The sequence below is a fragment of the Pangasianodon hypophthalmus genome, chromosome 18 (genome assembly GCF_027358585.1).
Source record: "Pangasianodon hypophthalmus isolate fPanHyp1 chromosome 18, fPanHyp1.pri, whole genome shotgun sequence".
Taxonomy (NCBI): Eukaryota; Metazoa; Chordata; class Actinopteri; order Siluriformes; family Pangasiidae; genus Pangasianodon; species Pangasianodon hypophthalmus.
In genome coordinates this window covers 20,810,708-20,831,843 of record NC_069727.1, presented here as the reverse complement: position 1 = coordinate 20,831,843, position 21,136 = coordinate 20,810,708, and the positions used below count along the sequence as shown (strand labels likewise).

Here is a 21,136-nt window from a genome sequence, read left to right as displayed (position 1 = left end):
ACATAATCATTCCTATAATCAATCATTCATACAATCATTCGTATATTCATTTGTACAGTCCTTCATATAATCAATGATTTGTATAATCATTCCTATAATCATTCCTATAATCAGCCAAGGAGGCAATGTAATTCAATCTGGGCAAGAGTTGTAAGATCTAAGCCATGGCCAGAGTGGAGTAGACATTAGGTCATTGTGTGTGTGTGTGTGTGTGTGTGTGTGTGTGTGTGTGTGTGTGCAGTGGAGTCCAGAAGTCTGAGAGTGAAAATGCCTCTATTTAGCATTGTTTTCTAACTGAATAGAATTTTCATTATAAATGATATTACTGACAGCTGGAGTGAAAAGTGGAGTCAGAGTTTTCAGCATTCGGTTCATCGCCTTTTTGCTGTAATGACCGTGTGACTCGAGCTGGCATGGACTCCACAAGCTTCCTCATGATCCATTTTAGATCAGATCCATCAGAGTGTCGTCTGATCACACGCTTCAGTAGAGGAGATTAGACATGAGGGGAATCTGACCTTTTGTTCAAAGCAGTTAACCTGCTCAATATCACACATTTACTTACGTTTAAGTAGGAACAGTGCAGAATGTGGAATGTGACAGTAATATAAGAAGTTTTTCTCCTGAAGGAAACCTCTGCTTCAAACAGCTGGATTCATCCCTTCTGACGCAGAGGGTCTCAGATCTGTGCTTGCGGGAAAAGATTCAACTTTGGAAGTGATCTGCTTTTTTTTTTCTCTCTCTTTGTTTATTATTTTAGGCTCCAACACAATAAGTGTCTGCGCGCACACAGAACAGCTGGAGCCGAAAGCGCGCGCACACAGAACAGCTGGAGCCGAAAGCGCGCGCACACAAACTGTTCGTCTTTTTTAAAAAAAATAGAGTGTTTTGTTATGTGTTTATGTGTTTTATAACCTTTGTTATGTGTTTATTCTTATGCATCAGACAGTGTAGTGTTATTATTATTATTAGCTTAATAACAATGAAAGAAATCTAGCAGTATTCTAGTCAGGAAAACGCTGAAGAAGGCACACAGTATTGTGGAAGAGTTAGTGTTATATCATATGTAATATTAGTTTATCACAAGGTTTCCTCTTAGTGTTTGATATTGTGACATGGTGCCTCATAATTAGCCAGAGCTTTAGATTAATGTCTACTCACCCTATAAACTCCATCAGGTGGCTTTTACTGTTTATCCAAGTTTGATTGGTTTAAGAGAAATCATCTGTAATTGCCTTTGCACTTTATCTTGATAATATAAGTACCTGCTAGTGTATCAGTGTTCCCTATAAAACACAGGTTTACGTGCTGAACTCACAGCAGCACTGATGAAGAAACCCCTCCTGTCCTCCTGTCCTCCTGTCCTCCTGGAGTTAGTGGAATAGAGAAGCATTAGTCTGTGTTTACCCAGACAGCAATACAGTTTCATACCTTTTGTTTGTTAGAAAAAAATCTATTACAGGCAAATAATCTACATACATATGTATTGTTACATCTGCTCTAAAGTTTTGCTTCTATTTGAAATATTTCAGTGTACATGTCGAAGACATTAGCCTTTACAGTGGAGACTTCTGATAGTTCTGTAATGATGTTAGGATATATGTGTTTATAGGCCTACATTTAAACTGTGTGTACACTTATATTTAAACTACTGTGACAATAGGAACAGTGTTTGTATGGAATGCAGTTGTGCTTTATTTATGCAGAGACATTACAGAAAAGAAGAATAGCTGGATTAAATGTATATTCATGTGTAGAGCAGATACAGCTTGTAAACAGCTTCAGTATGGGGTTCATGTGCAATCTGACTCATTCACATGGCTCCTGAATGAAGTGTAGGAGCCTGTAGCTGGGATTTCAGATACACGGCTGAGGGAATGCAGTATTCAACACTTCAGGAAAACATCATCCATAAGCAGAGCAAGCACCCTTTAGACACATCTTCCAGCTTTATGTGTGTGTGTAACGTGTGGATGAGACTCTGGAGCTTGATTCGACTGTGATTCAGCGTTTGGATGATGGCTTGGCTGTCTGGAACATCCGGGAATGCGGGGAATGCTCGTGCGCATTTGGGTAGCTCTCCTCTCTGTGCACATTTACGCGAGGGAAATGCACTGCTTTCAGGGCAGACACTGACCCCGTGGCTCTGAAAACCAACTCCTTAAACACAGCACAACAGTTCTGACACCAGCAGAGATCTGTGTTTATGCCCAGAGTGCAGCAGTGAGCACACTTTTCAGTGATCCAAACAGAATTGCGCATTTAGAAACTCTCAGTGCTTTTAGCTCACTGCACTTCTCAGAAACCTGCGTGTTAAAAAGCTCAGTGTGATAAGCCCTCTGTGTGGAAGCTGCTAGTGCATTACTTTGTGCTTTCTTCTCGTTGTCAAGGACAATGTGGCGTTCAGACTCCTTTCGCCATATAATCCCAAGTGCTCCGAGCTGCCCATCTTCCGCTGCTGGAAGCTGGGGTTAATGTGTAATTTGGGCCATATGGCATTTTAAATTCCACCCTTTATTTCCGACGTCTTCGCTCTGCGTGGACTGACCTAATGATGCCCAATTAGTCATTAAACTTGACCAAATACGAGGCTCGCGTGGCTTCCACCTCGCTAATATTTACTCTCTAAATATTTCCTTTCAAACGTTTACAGCACATTGTATCTGCTGCTTGGACAACACACATCTGTGAGCTTTTTTATGAATAAAGCCACCATTGGGCCGCATTCGCACCATCCGGCTCTATTTGCTCATCCTTGAAAGAAAATGTAATAAAAAGAGGCTAGAGGATGGAGCTGGGATTTATCAAAAGCACTTTACCATCTGCTCGACAGATTTTCAAATGTTTGCTTAAAATGCAGCGTCGCTATAACCTTCATGAGAATGCGCCAAGCACACGAGCGTCCTGTGCGAGCGCCACGTTGGCGTCTGCTCAGTGCAGAGAAGGAGGAAAAAACAGGCTTTACATCCATGTGGAGGATAAGAGACATTTCTCAATTCATACACTTCAGCAGCTTTGTGAAGAGTCCTGTCACTTGCATGTGCACTGGTGCAGTGTCCTGCGCGTGCTGGGGATGAAATCAGCCTATGAACTCAACTGCATGAATTAACACACACACACACACACACACACACACACACATCACTGATCTGTGTTAGTTATTCACTGCTCAGGGGGAAAAATAAACATTATTTAATACTATAGAGAAGAGCCAGACTGGTTCTTTTACCCATTCTACAGGAGTATTATACTGATTCCCTGTGATGATGCTGAAGCCACAGCACACACCATTCCGCCCAGTGTTTATGCTAAAATGTTCACCAAATGTTCATCACATGCTCTGGATGCATACACAGCACCAGTACTGTTCTCAGGTCATGACGTGAGAAAGCGTGTGAGGTGTTGCTAAGAGCTGGTAGGTCCTGTTGGCGTGTCTGGGCTCCTTCATAAGGGGCGCAGCTCCAGAGGGAGCGCGCAGGAAGTGTGTCAGGCTGAAGAAGAGCTCATCTCCCTGCTCACACCTCCAGCACTTCACTTCAGTGAACAGCGCAGAGGAAGAGCTCATCTCCCTGCTCACACCTCCAGCACTTCACTAAGCAGTGCAGAGGGAGCGCCAGGCTGAGGAAGAGCTCATCTCAGTGCTCACTAGTGCGCAACGGAGTGCGCAACAACATAGACGCGCTCTGCCTCTCTCTCTGTCTCTCTGCCTCTGCCTCTCTCTCTCTCTCTGTCTCTCTCTCTCTGTCTCTCTCTCTCTCTCTCTCTCTGCCTCTCTCTCTCTCTCTTCAGGGAACAAGACATATTACTAAGGTAAGAAATTATGCCAACAGTTTTGTCAGAAATGTAATGAAATGAAATATATGGCACTAAGGCGGTGTGTGTGTGTGTGTGTGTGTGTGTGCACTCGATCCAGGCGCACGGCAGGTGGGATGTGCGGCATAAACATGACTCAAGGTTAGTGATCCGACTTTTAATATAATTCTAATTCTATACAGAAACAATCAAAAACATCCTCTATCCAGTGCTGCTTGTTTTAAAGTAGGCTTCTCCTTTGCGTTTTTGATTGAAGTGACAAAATGATTCTTAAGATTATTCAATTCAAACAGAATGAAAATGTTTGTGTTGCAAATTAACATCAATGCATTTAATGAACATTGTACTGTATGTTCATGTGTATTTGTGTCCACCTGGGCTTATACGAACACCACAGTTGCTCATGTAGGTTTTGGGGTTTTTTTCCCCCAGAGGAAGGCAGCTTGAATCAGCTTGGAGGAAGGTTTGTCAATGGCCGTCCTCTACCTGCACATAAAAGGAAGCTGATGATAGAGCTGGCATCAGAGGGCGTGCGCCCATGTGACATCTCCAGGATTCTCAAGGTACTAGGACCACTCACAGATCAAATGTGTTACTTATTCCCAAAGCACAACACTTAGTGCTGCGTTACAATAGTGGTGTTGAGTAAACTCCTACAGTGCACTTTCATTCCAGCTGTGGATTTGTGCTCCATAGTCATCTGCACATTTCACATTTTTCCTCATCTAACACACCTAACTGAGATTATTATACAGTTCCTGAATGTGGCAAGAGAGTTAAAGCAGGGAAAAATGTGTAGCACATGGATCCTCAGAAACTGAAAGCCTGTAGGTGTTTATTCAACAGCAGGGTTTCTGCAATTCTGAAATGTCAAAATGGCAATGTAACATGCAGGTGTCAAGTGGATGCGTCAGTAAGATCTTACGCTGGTATCGACGCACCGGTCTCTGGGTCCCCAAAGCCACCGGAGGCAGCAGACCAAGGCTCCTCACCCCTGATGTGATCTCTACTATAGCACGGTACAAGCGTACCAGTCCAACACTTGCTGCATGGGAGATCCGCAAGAAGCTTTCATTAGAGCAAGTGTGCAGAGCTGACAAAGTTCCTAGTGTGAGCCCCAAGTTCTTACGAGAAACTTAACTATTATAACTATTAGTATAACTTACTATAAACCTGATGTAAAACAGTATGGATTCACTGATGAGCACTGTAAAATCACCATTAATCAGCAGTATATATGTTATATAATGTCAGAAATCATCTGACAAAAAGCAAATTCTGGACTCAAAAAAACCATATAGAAATGTTATAAGAATTTAATGACCAAAGCCATTTGCATTTTGTATCCAATAAAAAGAGTTATGACTACACATGATAAGTCCTCATCTAATGTGAACCATTTGTTTTGCTTGATATTTAATCTTTACAAAAAAAAAACCACAATGTAAGTTTAAATGTTTAAAGGATTTTAAAGGAACTGAGAAAATCTGCATTTCTGAACTCTTCTGTACTCATACAGGTGTCTTCTATTAACCGCATTCTAAAGAAGATTCAGAATGACTGGCACATGGGAAAACACACATACGGAGGTAACAAATCAGAGACAATCAGCAGACTGCAAGTGATGACAATATACATTTCTACTTCTCATTTTATGACTATATATTTAACTCTAAATAACAATGATTGAAATGTATTACATTTCCATACTGATGTGGGGTTCAGTCGGTGTTCCAGTTCATCTCAAAGGTGTTCAGTGGGGTTGATGTCAGGGCTCTGTGCAGGACACTCGAGTTCTTCCACTCCAACCTTCACACACCATGTCTTCATGGAGCTGGCTTTGTGCACAGGGGCATTGTCATGCTGGAACAGGTTTGAGCCTCTTAGTTCCAGTGAAGGGAAACTGTAAAGCTACAGCACACAGAGACGTTCTATACAACTGTGTGTTTCATACTTTGTGGTAACAGTTTAGAGAAGAACCACATATGGGTGTGATTTTCAGGGGTGCACATACTTTTGGTTATATAGTGTACATATAGACAGGAAGTGGGCGTGATCTATATCAGCTATATATATTTTTTAAAAATCTTTCACTACTGGGAAACAGTGAAAAAACATGGCTACTGGGAAATAATTTTTTCATTCACACATTGTAGCCATTTTATTAAATAATTATTAGTTAGTTTTAATTATCTAACTTTTATCAACTCCTGAACCAGATGTCCTGTGGAACCTTCTGGAAAACTTTCTATCTTCTGTCTAATGTGACTGAGTAATTGTGTTTCGAAACAGCAATATCTTCCCAAATCAAGAAACTGTTATTTATAGTTGACAACAATAGCCATCTAATAATAATAATATTTTATCAGATTTACTTTAGTTTTCAGGTTTGTTACATTTCAGGAAGATCAGAAAAATTCACTGGACACGCCATCAGAATCAGGAGTGCTTCTTTAAGCAGCATTTCATTATAATGATCGAATGATTGTCCACAACAACTTCCTTTCAATAACGATGGAGAATGATCATTTAAAAACAACAATGTCTTGTGCACACAGTTGTATAGAACGTCTCTGTGTGCTGTAGCTTTACAGTTTCCCTTCACTGGAACTAAGAGGCTGAAACCTGTTCCAGCATGACAATGCCCCTGTGCACAAAGCGAGCTCCATGAAGACATGAATAGGGAATCTAGTGGAAAGCCTTCCCAGAAGAGAGGAGGTTATTATACCAGCAATGAGGGACTGAGTCTGGAATGAGATGTTCGAAAAGCACATATGTGTGTGATGATGAAGTGTCTTTCAGCCATATTGTGTATATAATATATTGTGCCTTGGAGAGAATAACAGCACTGGGTTTCATAGTGTAATGTCAAATAATGTTGGAGAGACTTGTAGAGCAGTGGATTTTGCTCCACTCCTCCATGCATAAAAGTCTAAGCTCCTTTATATTGTATGTTTATTGCAAGTGGACTTGCAGACCACACGTTTCCCGTGGGGTTAAAATCCAGAGACTGAGATGCATCTAGTGATGTTTTGTTTCTTTAACCATTTCTGTATTGATTAGAATTTTGTGTATTTGGATCATCATCTTGTTGACAGCAGGCGGTGTCACAGTGGTTCTTCACACTTCCTCACAGCGCCGGCATCCCTGGTCTGATCCTTAGCTTGGGTTACTGTCTGTGTGGAGTTTCTCATGTTCTCCCTCTGTTTGCATGGTTTTCTCTGGGTTACCCAGTTTCCTCCCACATCCCAATAATAGGCAGATAGGCAGGTTGGCTACGGTAACTTGCCCCTAGGTGTGGACACGGTGAAGGGTGCCTTGCAATGGACTGGCATCCCATCCAGGGTGAATTCTCCCACCTTGCACCAGCATTACTGGGATAGGCTCCCAGTCCTAAGCCCTAAGCAGGATAAAATGCTTACTGAAGGTGAATGAATCTTGTTGAAAGCTCTATCTATGGCCAAGTCTGAATGTTCTGGAAGAGACAACCAGGTTTTAGGCTGAAATATCTTGGTACCTGGCAGAGTTGATGGTCATCAATCTTCACAGGAGGCCCTGAACCACAAAACAGCCCTGGGGCATCACTGATCCACCACCAGTTTGTACCAGGTGCTTTTCCTTGTATGCAGTCCTCTTTTGTCACCAAAATGTTAATGGGTATGACCAAAAGTTTGAATTTTGGCCTCATTTGACCAAAACACATGATGCCAACTGTAGTTTTAATGACACTTATTACTTAGGGAACTGTAGTTTTAATGAGGTTGCGTGAGATGCTCTCAGGAATGGCTTCTTTCTTGCAATGCTTTCAAACTGCTTGTTTGTTTTTTTTTAATGAAAGTAGAATTTAATAGTTGATTTTGAAACCTGTCAACCACAAGAATCAATTGGACAATTCTAAAACTGTTTTCCCAACTTCACCATCCTCCTGGTGGTGCATTGTGCTCATGGGGCCAAATCCTGGGAAATTTTCATTTGTTGAGACAATTTAACTGCTAATTGCATTTACATTTACAGCATTTAGCAGTCACCCTTAACTAGAGAAAATTACACATGTGCTTTGCAGTGTCTGTGAAAAACTTTCCTCATGGCCACTAGGTCAGAGACTAAAAATACCATCAAACTAATATAAATATAATATAAAACTAAAATAACCTTTTAGAGGAACGTAGTAGGGCATGAAAACATACAAGTCAAAGGAATTGTTTAATAGCTTATATAAGTGCTAATTCAAGTGCTTGGTGAAGACGTATGTCTCTGTATGAAGACAGACAGTGACTGAGCTGTTCAGAAAGACAGAGAAAGTTCATTACATCACCTGGATGCCAGGACAGAGAAGAGTCTAGATGCATATCTTCTTTGTACCTTGAGGGATGGTTGGTCAAGTCAAGCTGTGCTAGTTCACCAGTGCAAGATGGTGAAAAGCAAGAGAGTTGCTAGGGACTGAGAGCAAATTAAAAACAGTGTATGTTTTTCAAGAATGAATGTTTGCATTTATTTAAAATAATCTTTAAGGGTGTCAATAATATTGAGTGGGCATTAATATTGAGTTGCCCCCACCTTTGGGGCTATAACAGCATCCATTCTTCTGGAAAGGCTTTCCACTATATTTTAAAGTGTGTCTATGGGAATTTGTGCTCATTCTATCAAAAGAGGATTTGTGAGGTCAGGCACTAATCTTGGATAAGAAGGCCTGGCAAGCAAACAGTGTTCCAATTCAACCCAAAGGTGTTCAAACCATGTCTTTATGGACCTTGATTTGTGCACAAGGGCATTGTCATGATGGAAACAGGAAAGGGTCTTCCCCAAAATGTTGCTACAAAGCTGGAAGCATATAAATTTCTAAAATGTCTTTGTATGCTATAGCATTAACCTTACCCTTCACAGAGGCATAGCCCAAACATCACCAGACCATCCTCCACTAAACTTTACTGTTGGCACCAGGCATTCTGGTAGATAGCGTTCTCCTTGCATCCGCCAAATCCAGATTCATCCATCAGACTGCCAGAGAGTGAAGCATGATACATCACTCCAGAGAACATGGTGATCTTAGGCTTGTGTGCAGTTGCTTGCAGTGGAACCCATTTCATGAAGCTCCCAATGAACAGTTGCTGTGCTGATGTTACTTGTAGAGGTAGTTTGGAACTCTGTATTGAGTGTTGCAATGGTGTGCGATCAGATTTTCAGAATCTCTGCCAAAGTCTCTTTGTAGATTTTACACAGTCAAGATGCCTGTGGTCCGTTAGAATGAGACACAGGTTTTCAGCCCCCAGACACTGGGTAGAGACCCAAGGTCTCCATTCTTCAAGATCCCCTTTTATTGGCAGGAGTTCTCAGTTACGCATGTCATAGGGCTGAGCAATAATGAATAATGTGAAAGAATGTACAGTGGATATAAAAAGTCTACACACCCCTGTTAAAGCTGCAGGTTTTTGTGATGTAAAAAATTAACCAAAGATAAATTTAATTCAAAGGGTCAAGATCACTGGTGTCTCAGGAGTAGCATGTGTAGCTTGACCAAGAGAGAGAGAGAGAGAGAGAGAGAGAGTCACAGATTATTAGGTATGCTCATTGTCATGTAACGGTTAAAGACAATGTACTTTGCGTGCAGAGTGCAAGCAGGGACTCCAGCAAGACTAGCTATGACAGCATAACTAAAAGGGAGAGCCAGAAGCTAACACAGACATGAGGGCTCCTGGGACATAAAGCTCCAGCCACTCCACCGTCGACAACCCTGAGTGAACGTGTGAGAGTGGGGGGGCGACAGCATTCAAACATCCCAGTTCACCACAACACTCTATGCCTGTGATCCCTCCAGACCTGCCCCTGTACCTAAGAAAAAACTATTCACTAAAGGCTTGACTAAACAAATATGTTTTCAGTCTAGACTTAAACACTGAGACTGTGTCTGAGCTAAGAGGAAGGCTGTTCCATAACTGTGGGGCTTTGTAAGAGAAAGCTCTACCCCCTGCTGTAGCCTTCGCTATTCATGATTCCAACAAAGAGCCTTCACAAAGTAGGGGTGGCAGTGTGGATAAGATAGGGGTGATGTGGTCATATCTTCTGGTTCTAGTAAGGACTCTAGTTGCTGCATTCTGGACTCACTGGAGCTTGTCTGGGCTATGGGGTAGGGTGGAAGCCCTCTCTCAAGGAAAAAACATCCAAGCCTGCCTAAATCCAAACCATGTCTCAAAATGTGTTATGATCTGATTGGCAAGGTAGAACTTTTTGGGCATAATTATAAAAGATATGTTTTGGTACAAAAACAAGACCAATTATCACCCAAAGAATACCATACCCATGGTGAAGCATGGTGGTGGCAGCATGATGCTAAGGGGCCTCTCTTCAGTTGGGACTGGGGCTCTAGTCAAAAGGGAATTATGGATAGCAAATACCAATCTATTTTGGAACAAAACCTCCAGGCTTCCGTTAGACAGCTGAAGATGAAGAAAATTTTCAACTTACAGAATGACAATGACCCAATGCACAAACCAAACAAAAGAATGGCTTCAGAAAAGATGATCATTTTTGAATGACCCAGTAAGAGCCCAGATCTAAATCCTATTGAAATCCTGTGGAATGAATTGAAGAGCACAGGAGATCCCTTCATAATCTGATATATCTGGATCATTTTTTGCATGGAAGTGTGGAATGAAATTGCCACATCAAGATGTGCTAAGTGAATAACTCTTACTCCAAAAGACGGAGTGCTGTATTGCAAACGAAAGGTGCTTTAACAAAGTATTAGTTCAGGGATCCACACATTTCTTTTTCATTTCCCCCCTAAAAAGTTTCTATTTGCTTTTCACTTAAAAGTCGTTGGTTGTTATATCGCATTAAAGGCAGAAAAAGATCTGACATGATTTATCTTGATTTAATTTTTTACATCACAAAAACCTGCAATTTTAACAGGAATGTGTAGATTTTTTATATCCTCTGTAGTTTAGGTGGATTTCAATGATGCTGTGACAGGATAGCTCTGTACTACTTTTTTAAATGTCTCCTGTACCTCCATGACCAAGGGCAGAGAGGGATCTGGATGCTGTAGAATAGGCCCTTAAGGTTGTCAAGAGCTTTGCTGGTCTGCTTCCATCCATTTCAGAGTTCTGGGTTTCCCTTTGAGGAGTGAAGTGTGGGGTGCACTGATGGTTCCACAAATGGACCTTCAGTAAAAGTTGGCAAAGCCAGAGAACCACTGCAGCTCTCACCTTGACACCTTTTACTCTAGAACATAACCATGAAGGAAACAGATGTTGAAATTTACATTTTTCAAGATTCACAGGCAGGTGATTGTCCATGAGCTTCTCTAGTACTTGATAAAAATGCTTTCTGAAGCTAATCTCTGAAGAGGAATATACAAGATTGTTGTCAATATGATTACAAATCAATTTAGCATTTTTCTCAGTACTTTGTTGACAAGGGCCTGGACGACTGAAGGAGAATTATCTAGACCAGAGGGCACCACCAGGTATTCGACTCTCAATGTGCATGGATCAATGGGGAAACAAATGACAGGATTCATGGTACTGAGGACTCCAAGACATCAATTCTCCCTTAGTCCAGGACATAGTGGGATTATGGGTGGCCAACCAAGCATAATGGAATTATGAGGAGATTTTGTTACCATAAATATGAGTGAGAGGGATAGTGTTTGTGTGACTCAAACAATTCCCTAATTACCTACTTGTTCCTCAATAAAGTTCCCTGCTGCTCCTAAATCAATGACGGCTGTAAAGTATTGGGATTGTGAACACTATTCCAGACATACAGACAGTGAGCAGGTTTCTCCTCATCTGAGAGCTTGGCATGGTCTCCATACTTTCCTCTTCGTCTTGCTCAGAAGGTGACCTGGCATTTGAGTGTGACTTCTAGGGCATTGTGCACAATGTTAGTTATCGGTGTGGATGGCCAGCTGGATAAACTGAGAGTTGAGAGAACTTTATCTTATCGATGTCTCTATTGTAAAGAGGGGGAGAATTTGAAAATAGAAGGGAACATTGTATCAAAAATCTCTTCCATTTACCTATTCAGCATCTTGCATAGGCTCATAAGGAGGACCCTTAAGGGAATCCTGCACAACATCCTGCACTGGGCTCTTGGGGAATTGTGGTCAATGGAAGCACTTCATCCTTTTCAGAAAGGTCATAATAGATTTATAAGCCAACAGAGCACTACCAACCAGGTGGTTACAATCCTGAGTTGGCAATTAATTCCAATGGGCAAAAGCTACGTACACAGGTGACATGGCTAGTGGTGCTAAATCTTTCCATCCATTTGGGGATAGCAGAGCTCCTTGGGGAGGAAGCCACCAGGCATAATGACTACTTGTGAAAGCAGCAATGGAAACCAAGATCTTGCCATATCTGGGCTACGGCCTAGTTGCTTACGCACAATATGGCACATAGTCTCTTCCTCTACCACTGATCCTCACAAATGGGTAAAGTATAGTACATGGTGAGGTCAGTTGTGAGCCGTTCTTCCTATTCCAGGTGGCCATCTGGCCCTGCATGGCAATGTTTTGACTTGGAATTAGCAAAAAAGCCCACTTGCTCCTTGTCAAACCTTTCCCAGATGGAGGGCAATTGTTAGTGAATTTAGCTTCATACTGATGAATTGTTTGGCCTGTTAAAGAGTGTTAAAGAGCCTTTATCTCAGTTCATTGTGAGACTATGTGCCACATTGTGCGTAAGGAGGGTGAACATGTCTGGAATGCCCTGCTTCTTGGTGGGGGCACACAGAAGCCAGTCATCAAGTAAGACAGTGTCCTGGTGTCTTGAAAACACCCTTGATGGCAGGGAGCAGTCAAATTGGAATGTATGTGATTGGTAGTCAAACTTTAATAAGTGTCTTTGCTCTGGGGAAATGTGAATAGATGTTGCCTATACCCATACCCTTTCAGTCTTGTGGTTCCATGGCATGGATTATAGTGGGTTTTGAAAGTATTTAGACCCCAGAGTGGGCTCCATCTGGGCTCCAGAGTGGGTGAAATGGAAGAAGTTTGTACCAGGACACTTCCTGGAGCTGGCTGTCTGCGCAAACTATAACCACTCTAACAGAGCTTCAGATGTCCTCTGCAGAGATGGGAAGACCTGCCAGGTGGACAACCATCTCAGAAATACTTCATCAATCGGGCCGTTATGATAGACTAGCTAGACAGAAGCCACTCCAGAGAAAAAGGAATATAACAGGCACTTAAAAAGACTGATCTGATTAGACAAAATGATCTTTTTGGGCTAAACTACAAGCACTATGTCTGGTGCAAATGAGGCACTGCTGAAGTAGTAATGCCATCTCTACGGTTTAGCATGGTGTTGGCAGCGTCATGCTATGGGGGTACTTCTCAGTGGCAGGAATGGGGAGACTGGTCAGAATGGACAGTAGGATTAATGCAGCCAAATACAGTGAGGTCCTTGAAGAAAAGCTGCTCCAGGGTGCATAAAACCTAAGACTGGGGTGAAAGTTCACCTTTCAGCATGACAACAACCAAAAGCATACAGGTAAGAAAAGGCTGGAGTGGCTTTGGGAATGATCTTAAATGTTCCAGGCATGAAAACCCACAGAATATGTGTGGAGAGACCTGAAGGTAGCAGTTTACACACACTCCCCATCCAATCTGATTGAGTCTGATAGGATCTGCCAGGAAGAATGGGGAAACTGCCCAAATCCAGGTGTGCAAAGCTTGTAGAGACTTACGCAAGAAGACTCGAAATTGTAATTGCTGCCAAAGATGTTTCTACAAAGTTGTTTCTAAAAACATGTTTTTGCTTTGTCATTATAGACTATTGTGTAGACTAATGGCAATAAAGTAAATATAATGTATTTTACATTAAATCTATAACTCAGTAAAATGTGCAGAAACTGAAGGTGTCTACTTTCCAAACCCACCGTATACAGAATCTAATAAACAGACAGAAAGCGAGGGGCATTAGGGAAAAGAGAGAAACCGCCATCCTTCTGAACAAGGAGATATGTTGAGTAGAACCCCTTGTTTAAACTGGGGTCTACCTACACCTCTGATCACACCCCTGACCAAGAGAGTCTTCGTCAGTCAGATCAACAACTCGAAGTCTAATATTGACAAGTTTGTGAGGCTCAGTAAGTTTTGGGGGCTGGAGTTTGTTTCTCTAGACCCACTGAATGGGCAGTGTTTTCAGCCCTAAAGCATCCCACACTAGCCACTGCTCTTCATTGTTGTGTTCTGAGGGATGCCGTAGTCATCGGGGACACTGTTTAGCAAGGTGTTGAGCAGCTCCCCATTGGAGGAGATGTTGCAATGCTAATTTATATTAGTCAACCAGTAATTTAAAAAAGTAGTCAACTAGTTGACTAGTCATTTTTTTCCATAGTTCATCAGGACATCCCTACTTTCAGGCTGTTGTGTTTGTGCAGCAAATAAAATACACCATACACAGGCTGCAAATGAAAAACACCATCAGTGTTTTTTCAGGCTACACTGCTAATGAGGGAAGTAAATAAATCATTTCAGTAAATGAGCAAAATAGTAAATCCATGTGTCATATTACACTATTTTACCAATTCTTAAAATGCACTTGTGTGGAAAGTTGGCGACTCAGCTGAAATGGTTAATTCTGAAACTAAGAGCATGCAGTATGGTGTGGAAACTCCTTATAACTGCATGGAGAATATCTACAGCACCATCTGGGAGGTTTTTCTGCCATGTTCAACTCCAGTTTCAGTAGATTCTGAAGTCTGGATCAGTCTCTTCGAGCCAGTATACGCTCATGATCTGACTCTATACTAGCTGCGTGGGATTGGAGAGTGCCATGCAACCTGCAGCTCAGAAAGTGGTCTTTCACCTGCTGGTGACGTTGGAATTCACTATACCACAGTGCGAGGATTTTATATAAATTTTATTTACGTTTAAAGGACAACAGAAATAACCGTGGGAGGAATTCCTTTGGGAGCGGCGGCAGTGAGACTCCTGTTTATTACACGCAGGCGGAGTGGGTCTCACATACGTCTCTCCACTTTATTGAAAGTGATATCAAAGGATTTAGTAAAGCAAAAGAAATTCTAAAATTTTAAAAATGACTTTTCCAAGCTTAGTCTTAGGGGTTGGTCCAGAAGTAGGGGGTGAAAAACAACTTTATTTTTCATGTCAAATGTCAATGTACCAACAATAAATATGTTAAGAAACTATGAGAAAATATATTAAAGGAACCATTTTGGCTAATTTATCAATGTATTGTTTTCACTGTTTGCAAAGAAGTTGAGAACATTTTAGTGTTTGACAGAAATGATTTAGACTAAAACACACATAAAAAATAAAAGCTTTATAGTGACAAGTTGAGTACTACACCAATTAACGACATTGTCTCTCCCACAGGTTTGGCAGAGCCACATTCACTGGAAAGTATAAAGTTCCCCATATCTCTGCCAGCAAACTGGCTCTCAGAGAGAAAGCCGCTGCCAGCAGTCAGCTGTTCAGACAACAGAATCTCACTGGTTCATCAGACAAGACTTTCTTCTCCTTTGGTTCATAATATTGGAACCCCCAGTCACTGCATCTCAGACATGACAGCAGGTTTCCTATTGGCTCATAACAGAAAGGAGGAAGCTACAAACAGATCAGCTTATTTTACAGAATGGGCTGCTCATCCTTCATTCTCTGGACAGTAGATTTGATTGGAAGGGTTTATACTGGACAGATGACAGAATTAGGTAAATTATAGAAGAATTGGATGAGACAATTACACGGGAAGGGAACAAGTACTCTTATGTAACAGCAGAGGGCAGCAGAGTAAATAAATAACACCTACATTTCAAATTGAGATTCCAGTCAGTCAGTCAGCTGTATTGTAGACCCAAACACATAGACATACACAGTGACAGGGAATCTGGTACCTATAGGACCATAAAGAAAGAACAAAATAATGCAGGAATAGAAAGCTACACCGGACTACATTAAGTGTAAATTGTATGAGAAATGTAGTAGCATGATGGTGGTAACAATCAATACATATACCAATATACTACACGTTAACTACACAGAACAACACAGTAACTGGATGGTATATGTTTTGGCTGTAAACAATCAATTTGTGCAGTTTACAATCACCACTGGATACCATCAGTAATGTACAGTTCTCCTTCTGGAAGTACTCCATGAAATATTTAAAAAGTTTGACTGAATAAAATAATGACACAATAAATAAACAACAATGGAATTGTGGTTTTGTTTGCCTAAATATTAATTAAAATGATGTTTAAATACTTAATTGCTAACTAATGGAAATATGCAAGCTGACCTTCTGAGAAGGCATGACTAATTCTGATCAAGGTATTTTGAGAAAAAGAGTCATTAAATATGCAAGAGGAAACAAAAAAAGAAATTCACATACGCATCTGAATGGAATCAGGGTGGTACAGTGGGTAGCGTTGTCGCCTCACAGCTACAGCGTTCCTGATTTTGATCCTCAGCAGGTTACTGTCTGTGCTCTCCCTGGGTATAAATGGCCTTTGTCCAGATTGTCCAGTTTCCTCCCACCTCCCATAAACAAGCCAGTGGGTAGACTGACTACTCTAAAATTGCCCTCAGGTATGAATGAGTGAGCAAATGTGTGTGTAAGGTGCTCTGTATTCGCTTCTAGGATGGTTGCTAAAGATGAATGGAAGCTCAAAGCACATTCAACACTTTTCTTTGGGACATTTACTAAACCATATTCATTGCAAACTGTGCAAGGACGTTTGTTCTGACATAGGTATTTAGCCTTTCTCCTTCAGTGCATGGTAAAAATGGAGAGACTTGGGCCAATCAATGTCAGAGCATTGCCTAGTTAAATATTATTAAACCTCCAGGCATCTGGGCTGGTTGGTAAAAATCAGAAGCATTGTTAGGCCAGCTTTAGGGCCCTACAGTTTTAATCATTACGTTTCCTGAATCATTGATCACTGTTTAACCATTTTAAAATGCACTATATGGCCAAAAGTTTGTGCACAGGGGCATTATCATGCTGGAACAGGTTTAGGCCCCTTAGTTCCAGTGGAGGGAAATTGTAATGCTACAGGATACAAAGACATTATAGACAATAGTGTGCATTCACCTTTGACCAGGGTTTGGGGGAGGCTCACACAGGAGCGTGATGGTCCACTTAATGCAGTCAGCCACGGAGGCAGGAGAACAAACGGTTTCACAGTACCCCATACTGTACAAGAGATATGCTTGCTTTTGTGTGCACAAACATGAATAGCATTAATTTGAATGAGATTGTATCAGCTACTAGCAGATCCCTGGAGGGAAGTACCATGCAAGTTTGGTGGTGATAGCTCAATGATAACCCTGTCTTATGATTGACTGGCATGTGGCAGCCATACTGTTTACAAATCCCAATAGGGCCCTTTCAACTTTCAAGCAAATCCTTGAGTCTAGTCATTAGTTGAGCTGTTTGGGATCGAAATTGAAATTTATTTCCGGATTTCTGTAAAGCTGCTTTGCGACAATGTATGTTGTTAAGGGCACTATATAAATAAAATTGAATTGAACAGAATGTAAGTAAATTAGACTCTGCCCCAGAGATTTCACACTCTTCTGAGTCGTTTCCCACCAATTTTCTGAACATAGGACTAGTTCACAAAAGCAGGTTTAGCATTCTGTGCAAATTAGCTCAAAAATCAAACTGGGGTAGGATAATGGTTGTTTTTTTGTTTGCTTGGGAGAATCCAAGGAATGTGTGGAAAAAGAATTTTCACTGTAGGTTCAGTAGATATGAGCCAAAATGTGAAACCCTTGACTACAGTACCACCAGTACGCTGGTCAGACTCAATTCTATACAGTTCACTTTTGCTTGTATAGCGCCTTTAACAATGGACATTGTCACAAAGCAGCTTTAATTCTTGAGGCTTTTTGGTTTGGGATAACTCAAGGAATCAATGGGGGAAAAAAAATTCAATGTAGGATTTTGGAAAAAACATAAAGCACTTTGCTACAGCGCCACCATTAGTCTGATCCCGCTCCTTTCTCCTGCTTAAATAGAATAAACTAGAATAACTAAAAAAGTGTACTTCCTGAAGAAAATGCAGAGTGATGGTGGTTGCTATGGTATCAAAGGTTGTTGCTAGGCTGTTACTAAGTGGTTGCTACCATCTAGATTCCACCTAGTAACCCTAGATGCTAAGTGGTTGCTATGGTATCCCAGGTGGTTGCTAGCTGGTGGCTATGGTATTTCAGGTCATTGTTACGGTGTTGCCTGGTGGTTGTTATTGTATTCAGTGTAGTTGCTAGGGTGCTGCTTGGTGAAAGCTAGATGGTTAATATGGTATCCTAGGTGGTAGCAGCAGTTTTGCTAGGAGATTGCTATGTAATTCCAGATGGTTGCCAGGGTGTTGCTAGGTTGTTGCTATGGTATTCCAGGTGCTTGTTCCTGGCAACATCCTAGCAACTACATGGAACACCAGAGCACCCTCCTAGCAAAACCCAGCAACCATCTGGAATACCTTAGCAACAGCCTAGAAACATCCTAGCCACCATCATGAATATATTTGCAGCAAGCTGGAGCAAACACCTAGCAGTACCCTAGCAACCACATGGCAAATATAAAATGCCCCCTAACCTGTAATTGTTCCAAAGCCAAAAATAAATACCCCCATGACTGCTACATACCCCAAACCCCAGAATAATGCTAAATGCTCCAAACTAAAAATAAATACATACCCCTGGACCTTTAATTGCCCCAGACAGAAATAGAAATACTGCCCTGTCAGTTCATTTCCCCAAAACCCACAAATAAATACCTCTGTGGCATAACTGTCACAAACCCTAACAAAGACCTGGAGCACAATAGTACTGCTTCTTTTTTAACCTTTTTTAAACTTTCTATTCAACTTTCTTTCAGTTCTTTTCATGCACTGTGTATTTCCTTTAGGAAATGCACATCATCATAAATGCACTTCTAGTTTATTTATTTTATTTTACTGTTTCTCTCTTACTTTTACACTATTTTTGTATTTTTGTCATTCTTTACTTTTTTCTTTCTTCCTTTTTTACTTTCTTTTGCAGTTTGCTACATTATGTATTCTTTGTTTTTGCATTTTTTGCACTCCCTTCTTTTTTTCTTTATACTTTCTTTCTTTCTTTTTTTACTAAAGTGCTAGCAACCAACTCAAACACCCTAGCAACTGCCTAGCAATACATTAGCAACCACCTGGAACACCATAGCAACTGCCTAGCAACAGCCTAGCAACAACCTTGGCTACCACCTGCCTAGTGACAACCTGAGATACTATAGCAACTGCCTAGCAACACCCTAGCAACCAATTGTGATACCATAGCTGCTTATTATTTTTTTTTCCTTTTTTAAACTTTTTTCCCAGCTTTTCTTTCAGCTCTTTGCAGACACTGTGTATTTATTTCCTTCAAGAAATGCAAATCCAGTTTTATCATTGTTGTTGTTGATCTACTTCTTCTTAACTCTATTATGGGCCCTTTATTCTTTGTAATTTTTTTTTTTCTAGTTAAAAGCAGCTACTGTGAAATAAAGAAGTCCATACAACACCCAGGAAGAGCCCACCTAGCCCTCATACAGGACCCCGTGTGGGGTAATAGTGGTCCTCCTGAACCCCTTTGTAGCCCACCTTTGTGGTTCTGCTAGTATCACATGCATGGGACCCATGTGGGGCAAAGGGTGGTAGTCCACACGGGCCCCACTAGTGGCCCACACGGAATCATATTGGCTCCTCTTAAAAAGAGCAAACTGGTTGTCTCGAGTAATTTCATTTCCTAGTTCAGAAATTGAGTTGATTTTAGTTCAAAGAACGTAAATAGTGCTGCTCTAGTTACCCCTGCTCTTTTTTGAGGAGCGTAAGGTGGAGGGTGGTCAAGGCTGAATTTGGGGGGGGGTGGGGGGGTGGGGGGGGGGGGGGTGCTGTGTTGGGCTAGCCTCTAAAAGCAACACTCTTTCACCACCTAACACTCGCCTGAAGACTTTTTCCCCATTATAAATCATGTTTCAAACGCAAGGCCTGTATATAAAGCCCACTGCGTCGTTTCATTCCACCTACATCTTGAAAAAAAATCACATCTCACAGTGCTAAAACACAATTAAAATCAAAGCCTGTCTGCCGCATTTGATGTAAGTCCCACTCACGATTCTGAAACGTGTCGGGTGCTGGCAGGGACGTAAACGGGAATTACTTTCAGTCAGGTGAGGACTCATATAGTACACAATAAAATCATGATTGTTTTCACGATCAGTTTTAAGGCACAAACTACCGTCTTGCCATAGCCTAATAATAATGTTGCCATAAAATACCTTTATGTTCATTGATGTTCTTCAGTTCACTGATGTTTGAGCACAGCTCTCTTAAGATCCTGCCACAGCATCTCATTGGGGTTGAGGTCTGGACTTTCACTTGGACATATCAACACCTTGATTTTTTTCTTCAGCCATTCAGATGTTGATTTGCCGGTGTGCTTGAGATCATTGTCCTTTTTCTGAAGAGAAGGGGCTTTTTCCTAGCCACCCTTCCATGTAAGCCATACTTGTTCAGTCTTTTTCTGATTGCGCTATCATGAACATAAACATTTAATGTGCTTTGAGAGACCTGTAGGTCACATGATGTAGCTCTTGGGGTTTTTCTTTACATCTCTGAGCATTAAACGGTCTGACATTAGACTGAATTTGCTGGGATGCTCACTCCTGGGAAGATTAGCAACTGTCTGGAAGGCTCTCCATTTGTAAACAATCCTTCTCACTATAGAATGGTGAATTTCAAATCTTTTGGAGACGGTCTTATAACCCTACTCCAGATTAATGAGCAACAACAATTGTTTCTTCTTCATGGCTGACGTCCTTTCTTCTTGGCATTATGTAGACACACACCTGAGTGCTCCAGAATACCAAATTGCCAAAAGTTCTGCTTTTATAAAGGTAGTCACACTTCTTGATGATGGTTTTTGAATGTGGGTTTTTCCTTTTTGGGAAAAAATGACTACATATTGAAATCTGTAATGTTTTTTTTTTTTTTTTGTCACCTGAGACAGGATTCAAGTAAATACCATCAGCATGCTGTTTATTATGAGTAATCCATAAATCATTGCCAAAGTCAAGTCTGTAGCATGGGTTAAAATGCAGGCAGGGATCATCCATAATCAGTGACTCAACCTGGTCAAGGGTCAAAACCAGGAAGTAACTATAAAAACAGGAAATCAGGGAAACAAGCCTCAGAAATGCACGAAAACATAGATGAGAAACAAAGACACAGAAGAGAAAAACTGTTGCTAAACTAAAACAAAAACAAGGGAGAATGATTAAGGAAAGTACCAAGTACACAAATCAAACTAAAACACACATGACAGTGTAACACATGG

At 41.2% G+C, this 21,136-nt stretch overlaps 1 protein-coding gene and 1 long non-coding RNA gene across 2 annotated transcripts; one reads left to right on the top strand and one right to left on the bottom strand.

Moving 5' to 3' along the window:
• Nucleotides 1-408: 408 nt before the first annotated feature.
• LOC113544638 (uncharacterized) lies at nucleotides 409-18,774 on the bottom strand. The gene is made up of 6 exons (XR_008304857.1): nucleotides 16,173-18,774; nucleotides 15,591-15,675; nucleotides 5,514-11,034; nucleotides 4,739-4,858; nucleotides 4,188-4,299; nucleotides 409-3,096 (listed from the first exon to the last, which is right to left on the bottom strand). It is a non-coding gene; the product is annotated as an uncharacterized LOC113544638 (long non-coding RNA).
• On the top strand, nucleotides 4,250-16,154 carry pax4 (paired box 4). Its single transcript, XM_053241922.1, has 4 exons — nucleotides 4,250-4,376; nucleotides 4,708-4,923; nucleotides 5,333-5,402; nucleotides 15,158-16,154. Exons 1-4 carry the CDS (start codon nucleotides 4,320-4,322, stop codon nucleotides 15,448-15,450), a joined length of 636 nt encoding a protein of 211 aa, XP_053097897.1. The 5' UTR covers nucleotides 4,250-4,319; the 3' UTR covers nucleotides 15,451-16,154.
• Nucleotides 18,775-21,136: the final 2,362 nt, after the last annotated feature.